This window comes from Tetrao urogallus (assembly GCF_951394365.1).
Source record: "Tetrao urogallus genome assembly, chromosome: 5".
NCBI lineage: Eukaryota > Metazoa > Chordata > Aves > Galliformes > Phasianidae > Tetrao > Tetrao urogallus.
Genome location: NC_136818.1, coordinates 18036327 through 18047089, shown reverse-complemented (window position 1 = coordinate 18047089; position 10763 = coordinate 18036327). Strand labels below are relative to the sequence as shown.

At 34.5% G+C, this 10763-nt stretch overlaps 1 protein-coding gene across 1 annotated transcript; it reads left to right on the top strand.

Annotated features, from left to right (window-relative positions):
* Nucleotides 1–1498: 1498 nt before the first annotated feature.
* LRRC39 (leucine rich repeat containing 39) lies at nt 1499–10735 on the top strand (the record flags this gene model as incomplete). The annotated part of the gene is made up of 9 exons (XM_079535573.1): nt 1499–1536; nt 3640–3801; nt 4680–4785; nt 5843–5999; nt 6435–6571; nt 8257–8402; nt 8793–8945; nt 9851–9990; nt 10671–10735. The coding sequence occupies 9 exons, from the start codon at nt 1499–1501 to the stop codon at nt 10733–10735; spliced, it is 1104 nt and encodes a 367-aa protein (XP_079391699.1).
* Between the last annotated feature and the right edge of the window lie 28 nt (nt 10736–10763).

Sequence of the window (10763 nt, the reverse complement as noted above, 5' to 3'; positions counted from 1 at the left end):
CTTGAGACAGCTAAAAGGGCACAGCCTAATGGCTACTCTCCTACAAGTCTGTTACTGTGGTAAGGGCTTAGTCTGAATTGTATTGCGTTTTAGTCTTATGGCCATATAAAAAATAAGTTGAGGAAACAAAAGCATATGATAGAAAGTGATAAAGATCTTGAAATATTTTAGAGAAGAATTTTACTCACAAAAGAAGCTTCAAATTTCTTTAACACTCAAAGACCTGGTAAAAGGAAAGATAAAATTCATTTTGGCTTAACTCTAATTATTTGTCTCTTTCAAGAGGGCAGAGCTTATATTTATATTTTAAAAATTAATTAATTAAAAATACTGGGGGTATTGAACCTCTACCAAAACTGAAAGAAGCAATACCTATACCAAAGAGGTCATTTTTACTTTTGCATAACTTTCTCCTTTGCTTCTAACACATCCCCCCTCAAACACAAAAAATGTGCCCTTGAAGATTAAAAACTATAGCAGTTACTGTCTGTTAAAATAGGAATGGGTGTTCATGTTTTAGTTTTTTAGTTTTCATTGTTACTGTTGTGGTTTACTTTCCATTATGAAGTTTTGTGTGGTAATGATAGAATTTGAATCAAGCTGATAATGACTAAAAACGTTTTCTACTGTGACCAAATGAATGCTATTTTTTAAGTTTTGTCTTCATATTTTATATCCTTACAGTGCAGTCCAGGTTGGAACAAGTCAGTTTTATGACTTCTGTTTCAACCAGTATCTTTATGATAATTGCTGCCTCTCTCTTTCCGTCTTAGTGAAGAAAAAGGTATTAAACATAAAAAATAAAAACAAAGTTAAAATAGTCTAAATAGTCTGTCATGTAACTTCTAGTACTTGTTTACTGTGACAGTTGTTCGCCTTTTATCTTCTCCAATGTCTCTTTGAAGAAATAGAATGTTAAAAATGTTTTATGATTGGAAGCATGTAAAAGGGAGTGGTGAGCAATAACCGCTCTGCATACCATGATAAAAATTACTTTTCTGCCTGGTCTTTGACAATTTACATGGGAATTCTTCATCATGAGCAAAAGCAATGAATAAAATACTTAATTATGTAACACTTCTTCTAGTTTAATTAATCACTGTTACTGATTAATAGCAGTTGTGCAGTACTAAGTATTTTCTGAAGCTCAGTTATCTTGCAGATAAACGCTGAAAGAATAAAACAAAATGCCCAAAGTAACTTACTTCTAGTTTTCATTGTGAAGTATAATGAATTTGTTTTTATTCACTGCTATTAACTTTTATAGATCTTATAAGCAGTTTATGGGAGTCCAGTCGTGTTCTGCAAACTAGGAAGACATTAAGAATGGTAAATGCCGGGGGTGTTGCAGAAGTGCCTCATGTGATACCTTCTATTCTCAGCATAGGCTAAAATTAGAACTAGAGTGACATTGCACTGGAGTCTGAGTGAGAGTTCCAAATGGTTTTGATAGTACAAGCAAAATTTGTACCTTACCTAGGCTCTTGCACAGAAAGCAATGAGTCATGGAAAATCTTTGAAAACCAAATATTTGAGGTAAGTTGTTCCAAACTCTCTCAGGTGCTTGGAGGTGATTTTGGGGGGAATTACGTGGTAGTAATTTGAGTAATTTGTGTTTATTTTACAGCCACCTTTGGGAATTCACTTTTTAATTATCAGTGGCAATGTGATTGTTATGTTCTTATTGTTTGTCAAGAAAATATCAAGAAGATTTGGCAGTAACCCTGGTATTATATAATTAAATATCCTTGAAGGTAGAATCATATACTTAGGACCTTCCGTACTTCATGGTTCTAAAGCAGTGTTTTAGAATTGAATTACATGCTGTCCACTTTTTGCTGAGTGTAAGCTTTCACTAAGAATAAGTACTGATTGTATGGTCTGAGATTGGCTTTAGCAGTGCATGTATGAACGAATTTGTAGAGATTGGAACCTTAATGTATCTTTTCTGTACAACATACTCAAAAGATCTGTAGTTTTCTATCTGAAAATGTCTGAACAACAGGTATGATTGATCAGGTAAATCACTTTTTCTCGATAGAAGACTAATTCTGAAAATAAGGCATTTTAAATTGCAGCTGCTAATTGGAGCAAAAAGGCTCCAATATGGTGTTTTAGTCACTAGTGTTGCATGTTGGGATGAGGAATGGAAAGGTATTTACTAGGAGTACCACTGAAAAAGAAGTTAGTCTTTCAAAGTACAGCAATTAATTGTAATCATATTGATGCAGGGAAGGGAAAGACGAAAAAATCTTCTAGTTACAGAGAAGAAAGGATTGAATCCCTAAAAAGGGATTGAATTCCCAATTGAGTGCCAGACAGCATTGTGCCACATTGTGGGATGCCTTTTGTATCACCTGTCAAATCCTGCCATTCTTCCTTAACAAGTAAAGAACGGTTATGAATTCTTAGTATAGTACAGAAGTATTGGACCAGATTCTCTCTCCCTCTCTCTCTCTTTTTTTTTTTTTTTTTTTCCTTTGGGAGGGGTGTGGGGGATCAAGCCTTGTAAGATGGTTTCATGCTGTCTTTAGAACAGGAATCAATCTTGACAATTTAAAATTAGTGTTTGCTTGGCTGTACCTTTTAAATTGATTTCAATACAATCAGACTTCACAAACAACCGTGTTAGCCAAAGACATGATAAGCATAAAATGACAGTAGAACGTTTTTTTTGGAGGGTGTACTTATTGGGATAACAGAGTATCTTTGCTGCTCTTCAGAAAATTATGTATTAATTATCTCCCTAAGGAAAAGATGATTTCAAAACATTAGCCTGATTTGATTTGGATCTTGACACTCAGGAGGTCTACAAGATGGCGAAAGAGATGTGAAGAGTATGAGAAGTCTTTTTTAAAAAGGTAATGCATTACTAACTGTACACTATACTGTGAGAGATACTATTAAGAAAAATAATACGAATAAATGCACATGCTAACATGTTTTTAGCAATATATCAATTTCTCTGAAGTGCAAAATTCCTTTCATTGCAAGTATTTATACTACCCAGGATGCAACTGTAATGATTAATTACCTGGAGTTGCACAGAACACTAATTTCTTCCTGGAAGGGGAATTAATTCTTGTACCCACATTTAGTAATGATGGTTGTTCTCAGTCTACAATTGTAATGAACTGAAAGAAACAGTTGTTCTCAAGAAGAATGCAGAAGAGATTGTAAAAAGATCCTTCATACAGGTGCCTTTGGGAAAAAAAAGTTCAAAATTGTACATTCAAGTTAGTATTTAATTTGCTTCCCAAAATGAATGTTGAAATTCCTTATACTTTCTAATTATTTTTCTTTTGTCACTATTTATTTTAGTTGTGTCAACATCTTTGATAACAGTGCTGTGGTTTAATGGTCTCCCATGGTAAATTCTCTAGATCATTGCATAATGATTTTGTTGAAAGCCAATTTTTGAAACTAATTTCCATTTTTACTTGTTTACATTGTATTTTATTTCAGAAAATTTAACTGGGTACAATTATTTTTTACATAGAAAGCAATTGGTAATATTCTGTTAGCCCTACATTAACTATATTCAATGATATAATCAAGGAGATATGTCTGTATTTTAGTTTTCATGTCACTGCCCCCATGTGGTAGGTGATACAAGCACTAAGGCGCTGAAATTCACAGTTGGAGTCCTGTGATTGAACCTGAACATGTAAGAATCATGACTGAAACTGCTGTTTGCATTGGATCATTCACTGCTGTGAAGACACTTTGGGAAGTGAGAATACAGAAGATAAATGAAGAATTACGGAAAGAAAAGGAATTCAGAGAGAGGTCTGCAGGAAGGTAGGTAAACTGTAGATGATATGTGGAAACCTAGACTCTAAGTTACACTGCAGAAGACTGGAAGTAGTCTTTCCAAACTCATCCACAGTCTAATTCTTTAGTCTTTACTGCATAGAACTCCCACTGGTTAGAATCTGGCAATACGTTCAGGTCAAACGATCAGATGTGTTCTGTGATAAAAATATTAGCATATACACTAAATCTAATTAATACTAGTTTTTCAATTCTCAATGGAAGCATTAACCTTTGTTTGGTCTTCTCTTCTGAGTAGCCAGCAATTTCACAAAATGTGAAGAAATTTAGCATTTTTGGAACCACTCCTCATTTGTGAGATGTTTGAAATGGAATAACAAATTCAGAAGTCACAAATGGAAAATAAAAGCAGAAAAAGAAGTGGGTTAATTATTAAAATTCTTGTTGTGTTGAATTAAAAAAAAAAAAAAATTCTTTGTTGAAAACAAAGCTAAAAGAATCTCTAGCTGATTGGCCTTGTTTGAGTGAACTTCTATTTGGTGGAACTGAGAGCTTTCTGTCCCACCACGAGATTGTTTCAAAATTTATGACTTTGGGACTGTCACTTTACATGAGTTTACCTTCTATTTCCTGGCTGCAGTGTGATGAAACTGAATAAAGTTTTATTTTCCTTTTGACTGTAAAACTAATCCATGCAGAACTGCAGATGAATTGAGTAACTATAACTCAGTCAAACATTACTTCATGTTCTTATCTTCCCTCAATTGATAATATAATTAACATTCAGAAACAATATTTTTACTCATTCAAAGTACCTGCCTCTTTGTTTTTCCAGTAATACAATGGTTGGTAATTATTGCCTTTATTTACAGCTGCACCACTAATAAATTTTCTTCCCTTTGTAGGTTACTGCTTGTCTGGGAGGAGAGAACCACTTTAGCAAAACTCAAAGAGAAAGTAGTTAATGAAGATGGAAGAGCAGTTTTAAGGATAGAGGAAGAAGAATGGAAGGTATTGTGTATAGGTATTAATATTGCTGAATGAAGACTAAATGACTTGATGCATTTGAAGACTACTGTTTACATCTTTACGCTCACGGTTTGACTCTTTCTAATCATGACTACTTCTAATCATGAAATGCTCATGTTTTGCTTTGCCAACCATGAATTGAGGTACACTGTTGTGAGAATGTAAAAGCAAGCTGATTTTTTTTAGTTTCAAGTATTAAGCATTCCTCTGCAAAAATAAAGCCCAAAAGGCTTTCTTGCATTAGAAGTGATTTTACATTGCAAAATGTGAGTTTAATTAGATACATCTTCGTTTTGTTAATGCACCCAAAGCACTGAAATATCTCACGATGAAAAACCTCTGTGCTTAGGTGCACAGATAGATTTTTTTATTGTTACTTACTTTCTGAGTGACAACGGGTGAGTTAGATTCTCAGATTCTTATTTCTAATGTGTGTAGGGAGTTGGCTAACTGTAGAATCAACAACAGAATGGGATCTAGCAGTGAGGACAAGTTACAGAGCTGGTAGTTTTATCAGTGCAGAAATGCAGGTGCCAGTTCAATGAAGAGAATTAGACTATGTTGAGGTCAGTAAGAGTTACAGCCCTGCCAGCAATACTCTGGTGTTCAATATAGGAAAGCTCTGGTTTTTGTTTGGAATTCGTAACTTGCAAAGACTGGAGTGTTTCTATCCTTCAGCTCTTAACAGAACAGGAAATGTCATTTAGATAATCATTTAAAGGCAACAATCCATTTAGAGCAGCTTCATCCTCAGTTATAAAGCCTGAAACCCTTCAAACAAATGGCAGTAGTTCAGATGTCTAAATCTTGAAAGAGAACAGTCTGCAGATGAAACTGGTGGTTACAATGACCCACACTGATAGAGTTCTTCTTTGGATGTTACTGTGGAGTTTGAGAAGAAGGAAATATTTATTATTATTTTTAAATCACAATACAAAATATTAATGAGAAAACAAAAATCTTACCACCACTTTCTGACTAAACCCATATTCTTGTTTATGAAGCTGAATTTTTTTTGGATTTATATTTCTTGTCTTAGACATTACCTTCCTGCTTATTGAAATTAGTCCATCTCCAAGAATGGCAGCTTCATAGAACTAGCTTGCAGAAAATTCCTCAGTTTGTTGGAAGATTTCACAATCTTGTTGTTCTCGATCTATCCCGGAATTCAATAGAAAGCATACCTAAAGAAATTGGTGAGCTGTACCTTATTTTGTTTTATATTGCTTTTCTAAGAAAATTAACGTTATACAAGCATGCAATTTCTTGGCATTTTAACTTCCTAAGTTTACAGCTGTGTGGTTAGAAAACATTACTTATATTTGGCAGTTAGGTAGAGATCTTAAGGCCACCAATTCCCTATTAACTTTTATTTTTTCTTAAAAAAAGTTCAAGTTCTGAGTTCATGGCGTGAGTTGTTCTTTTCATAAGTTTTTGGATGTTTTGAAGTATTCATCTAGAATTCTGTACTAGAGTCCTGAAATCCTTTCATTTAAATTTTCATTTATTTATGTACTATGAGAACACAGAACTCTTCTATAGCATTATTAGGATAACAGAAAAACATTAATGCTCTATTTCAAATACAATAAATATTCACGTTCATTCTTTCTCATTTGTGCTCTCTGCAGGCCAGCTGACTGGCCTCCAAGAGCTGCTTCTCAGTTACAATAGAATAAAGTCTGTTCCTAAGGAAATAAGTAATTGCATCAGTCTGGAAAGATTGGAACTGGCTGTCAACAGGAATATCAGTGATCTTCCTCTGCAGGTTTTGACTATTCTGATTTATTTATTTACTTATTTATTTTGTGATGTATATTTTGAATTTACTCTGTGTTCTTATATTTGCTTTAGTATTCTGATGTTATAACTGTTCCATATAAATGCACACATAAACAGTATTCATACCACTAATCCAACTGAAGACACATGACAAGGGCAAATATACCTGAGTAGTTGCAAGAGCTAATCTTTGTCTAGATAAATGAGCATACAGGACAGCAATACACTTGATGTTAGTTTAGGCTGAAGATCTTCACTGATTGATTTACCCCACTGTGGATCTGATGCCTTAGCACAGACGAGTTCCCTTTTAAGGCTGAGAATGCAAGTTTGTGCCATTTGCCACCATATAATTGAAAGCATCTTTACCTGGACTTCTAGCTATGAAAAGGTTTTGTGTGATTTAGACAATTGTCAATGTGCAAAAAGTTGAATTAATTTTGTTCTGAGAAGATGCTGAAAGCAATTAAATGAGAATAAAGCAATTGCTTATATACTGTTGAGATTTAATTTGGTCTAAAGTATATGTGAAAGAGACTTCCATCTTCAACTATTAGACCTCGTAGGTACAGAAATGTCAAGTACGTAACCATATTTGCTTCTTCTAGTGTATAAAAAACCACAGTAATGGAGCATTGCAAAATTAAGTCCAAGCGACAATACCCAACAAATCTTCAAATAAAAACATACATGATTAGTCAAAATGCAGAATTTACTAAATCTACATGGATACAAGTGTAGGATTTAATATAGAGCAACAGCTCTTAAAGTAACAGCTCATAGTAAGCAATAGTAAGTACATAGTTCTTTCCTGTTGAGTTCATCATGTTGCAAACACCTGAGATATTTAGTGTAAATTTAGCTTGGTTCTATGTACATGCAAGTACTTCATTTGGGCCAGATTTGCTATCAAACATCTTTTCATTGCCTGAAAATTAGAAAAAGCATTTGAATACATGATTCACCAAAGGACTGAGGTGTTGCAGCACTCATTGAGGCTGGGTTTAATTTTTAATGCCTTGCAGTACTAATGGACTTCACAACACTGAAAGTGTCTTAAGTTCCCTCCAAAATACCGTCCATGCTATATGAACCACAAAAAACTAAATATTTGCTTAATGAAATAGAGCAACTTGCATGGAGAAGCACCAGCTGAGCATAAAATACTAAAGACAGTGATCGTAGAACATAATCACAAACATTTATGTTGGAAAAGACCTTTAAGATCATTTAGTCCAACCCTTAATGTAGCCACTGCCAAGTCAACCCCTAATACGTGTCCCTAAGTACCACATCTACACATCTTTTAAATAGCTCCAGATGATATCTTTAAAAATCCTTTCCTTTATATTTGGGATGTATCTGCATTGTAGTCATGACATTCAGTGTCTCAGCATTTAGGGCGCTCACCCTAAATGAGACAAAGGTGATAAAGTGTAACCACCTGAACAGCTTCAAACCTACGTCCCCAGCCTCCAGGTGAGTGCTATAATTGTACACTGAAATTCACTTAATGTAACTCAGAAACCATTCTGTGTTTACAAACTCCCAAATGTGTTTTAATGTTAAATTGTTGATTTTAATGTTAAATTTTCTTTTTTTCAGTAAACATGACATGAGTGCTGTAATGGAACATCAATACGAAGTTGTATTAAATCTCTTTCCTTTCAGCTAAGTGATTTAAAGAAGCTTTCACACATAGATTTGTGTATGAATCAGTTCACCACCATCCCTTCAGCTCTTCTGAACATGCCAAATTTAGAATGGTTAGATATGGGAGGAAATCGACTCCAGAAGCTTCCTGATGCTATTGACAGGTAAACACAGCTCAAAGCTCACATCATAGTCTGAATAATACTGCATTGAAATTCTAATGGTTAAATCCTGTTTCAAAAGCTATTTCAATATTAGTCTGATGGCAAACTTAAGATTTATTAGCTTTTGTGTGTATTTGGTAAGTTAGAATAATTAATTTCGTAAATAAATAAATAGTACATGTACTGTTACCAAGTTCAGTGTTTCTTGCTAATGACATTTTCAAGTAGCAGTTTAGATAGTTATCTTGGATACGGGATTTTCGTAGAGATTTGTATTATTCTTTATGTGAGTCCTTTATGTGGCTGTTAAAAATAATCAATTTAGAAAATAAAGCTTATCATTTATTCAAATTTTCTAAATCTTGACTGAGGAAATACCTACTTTTACAGAATGGAGAATCTCCATACTTTGTGGCTCCAAAGGAATGAAATTAACTCTTTGCCAGAAACCATTGTTAATATGAAAAATCTTAGTACTCTTGTTCTTAGCAACAACAAACTTAAGGATATTCCTTCTTGTATGATGCACATGACAAATCTGAGGTAAGAAAAAGCAACAGAAATATAATTACCAGCAGATAAGTTTTAAAGCCTCCCTTAAGTTGTGTATCATAGAGTGATGCTAAGGAAGTGGAAAAGGTGTGTTCATGGTTATACAGCATAATTAGAGATTCACAACATTTGAGAATCTGGTCAAGAAAGCTTTGGGAAGCACAATGCATTTGAAGAGTGTAAGCTATGATAGTTACACTCCCAAAGTTTAATGAGACTAATACATTTCTGCACATCAGGGGCACGTAAGCTTGTATAAGCTTTAATTTGTAAAGAGAGGTCTGTAGGCTTTATCTATATAGTCTCAGTTGTTCGTGGGTAATGGTAGCTATTGTGGGGTGTAATGGTTTGAGGGAGAAGGACTCAGAAGTGACATTCTCTTAAGTAGGGAAATGTCTGTTTTATGGGGTTTATTTGGCCTCCTTCTTCCTACAGCTGTAAGAATATCATGGGCACACTGTACTATTACCCTAAAGCAAGCATCATAAACGGTCAAGCCATGGTATACATGGAACAAACCATGGGAGTGGACTAAGAATAGACAGACATTGGGTGGACTTACCTTGCAATGAGAACACAGCATTTGCAACTTGTTCTAATCTGCTTATCTAATCTGGATTATGCTGACAACAAAGTGAAACCCATAAAATAAAATAATGAGAACTGCAACATTTTCTCCCACAACTATCAGCTAGTTATTATAAGAATTCTTCTTCATTTAGTTGATTCTGCTAGTGCGTTGGTGGTTTCAACTCAAGGCTCATAGCATCTGGAAAAATATCCATAAATTCTGTTTCTCTTGTTCCAAATGTTGGCAGATAAATCTTAATTCAGTTTCAAAAGTTCTCTCTGGTCAAAATGTAATGCAAGCATAACCTTCTCCACTGACCTGACAGATTTGTCAACTTCAGAGACAACCCACTGGAGTTAGAGATAACACTCCCTCCATGTGAGAATACAGAAGAAGAGGAGCAACAGGAAATGTTTGGCATTGAATTCATGCACATGTATATCCAGGAGTCACTGAAGAAAACAGGTATGGTTTTTTGTTAATTCCAGTCCCCCTGGAGTGATGTGACAAAGGGAGGCTAAGCTGGGTAAAAAAAAACTAGAGTACGTACACAAATGACACATGAAAAGCCTGGATTAGTATTTTCCAAAATCTGCAAGCTGAATTTAAGGAGGAAGGGGAGAATTCTGTCTCTCCCTGACAAAAACCCAGTCTCCTAAGCAAAGCAGCCCCTACACTTTCATCTCACTTCTAAATTGCTATGTCAAAAAACCCTGCTGCTAGTAATGTCAAAGGAAACAGATTAAATTTCTCTGTCTGCTTAATGGCTTCAGTAAAGGATCAAAATATGCACTTCTAAACAGATGTGCAGGTGGCAGCTTTAAAGAATTCCATCCACTGAAGATATAAAAACATTTTCTTTGATCTTCCATTCTGCATGTCTTGAAGGCTTAAAAACGCTCTTCAGAACCCTAAGCTAACTTTTTTCTTATCCATGTTTTATGAATGAATATTTAAATTAACAAGAATACTTCAAGACAAGTGATTTAAAAATAAGTTTTATTCTTTAATGAATGCTCCTAGAGCTGATGAAATAAGTACCTAAGAATACTTAAATAACTTAGGAGGAAATACAAAAGTATCCTAACCATCTAATTGGAAACAAATTATGTTAATTTCTCTTATTTTAACCCACTGTCTTTCAGGAAATGTGGAAAGCTGCACTTCTGATGCTTCTCCTATCATAACTGCTAATGATGAAGGAACCTAACTGTAAGTAGAAACTATCAAAAGATGCT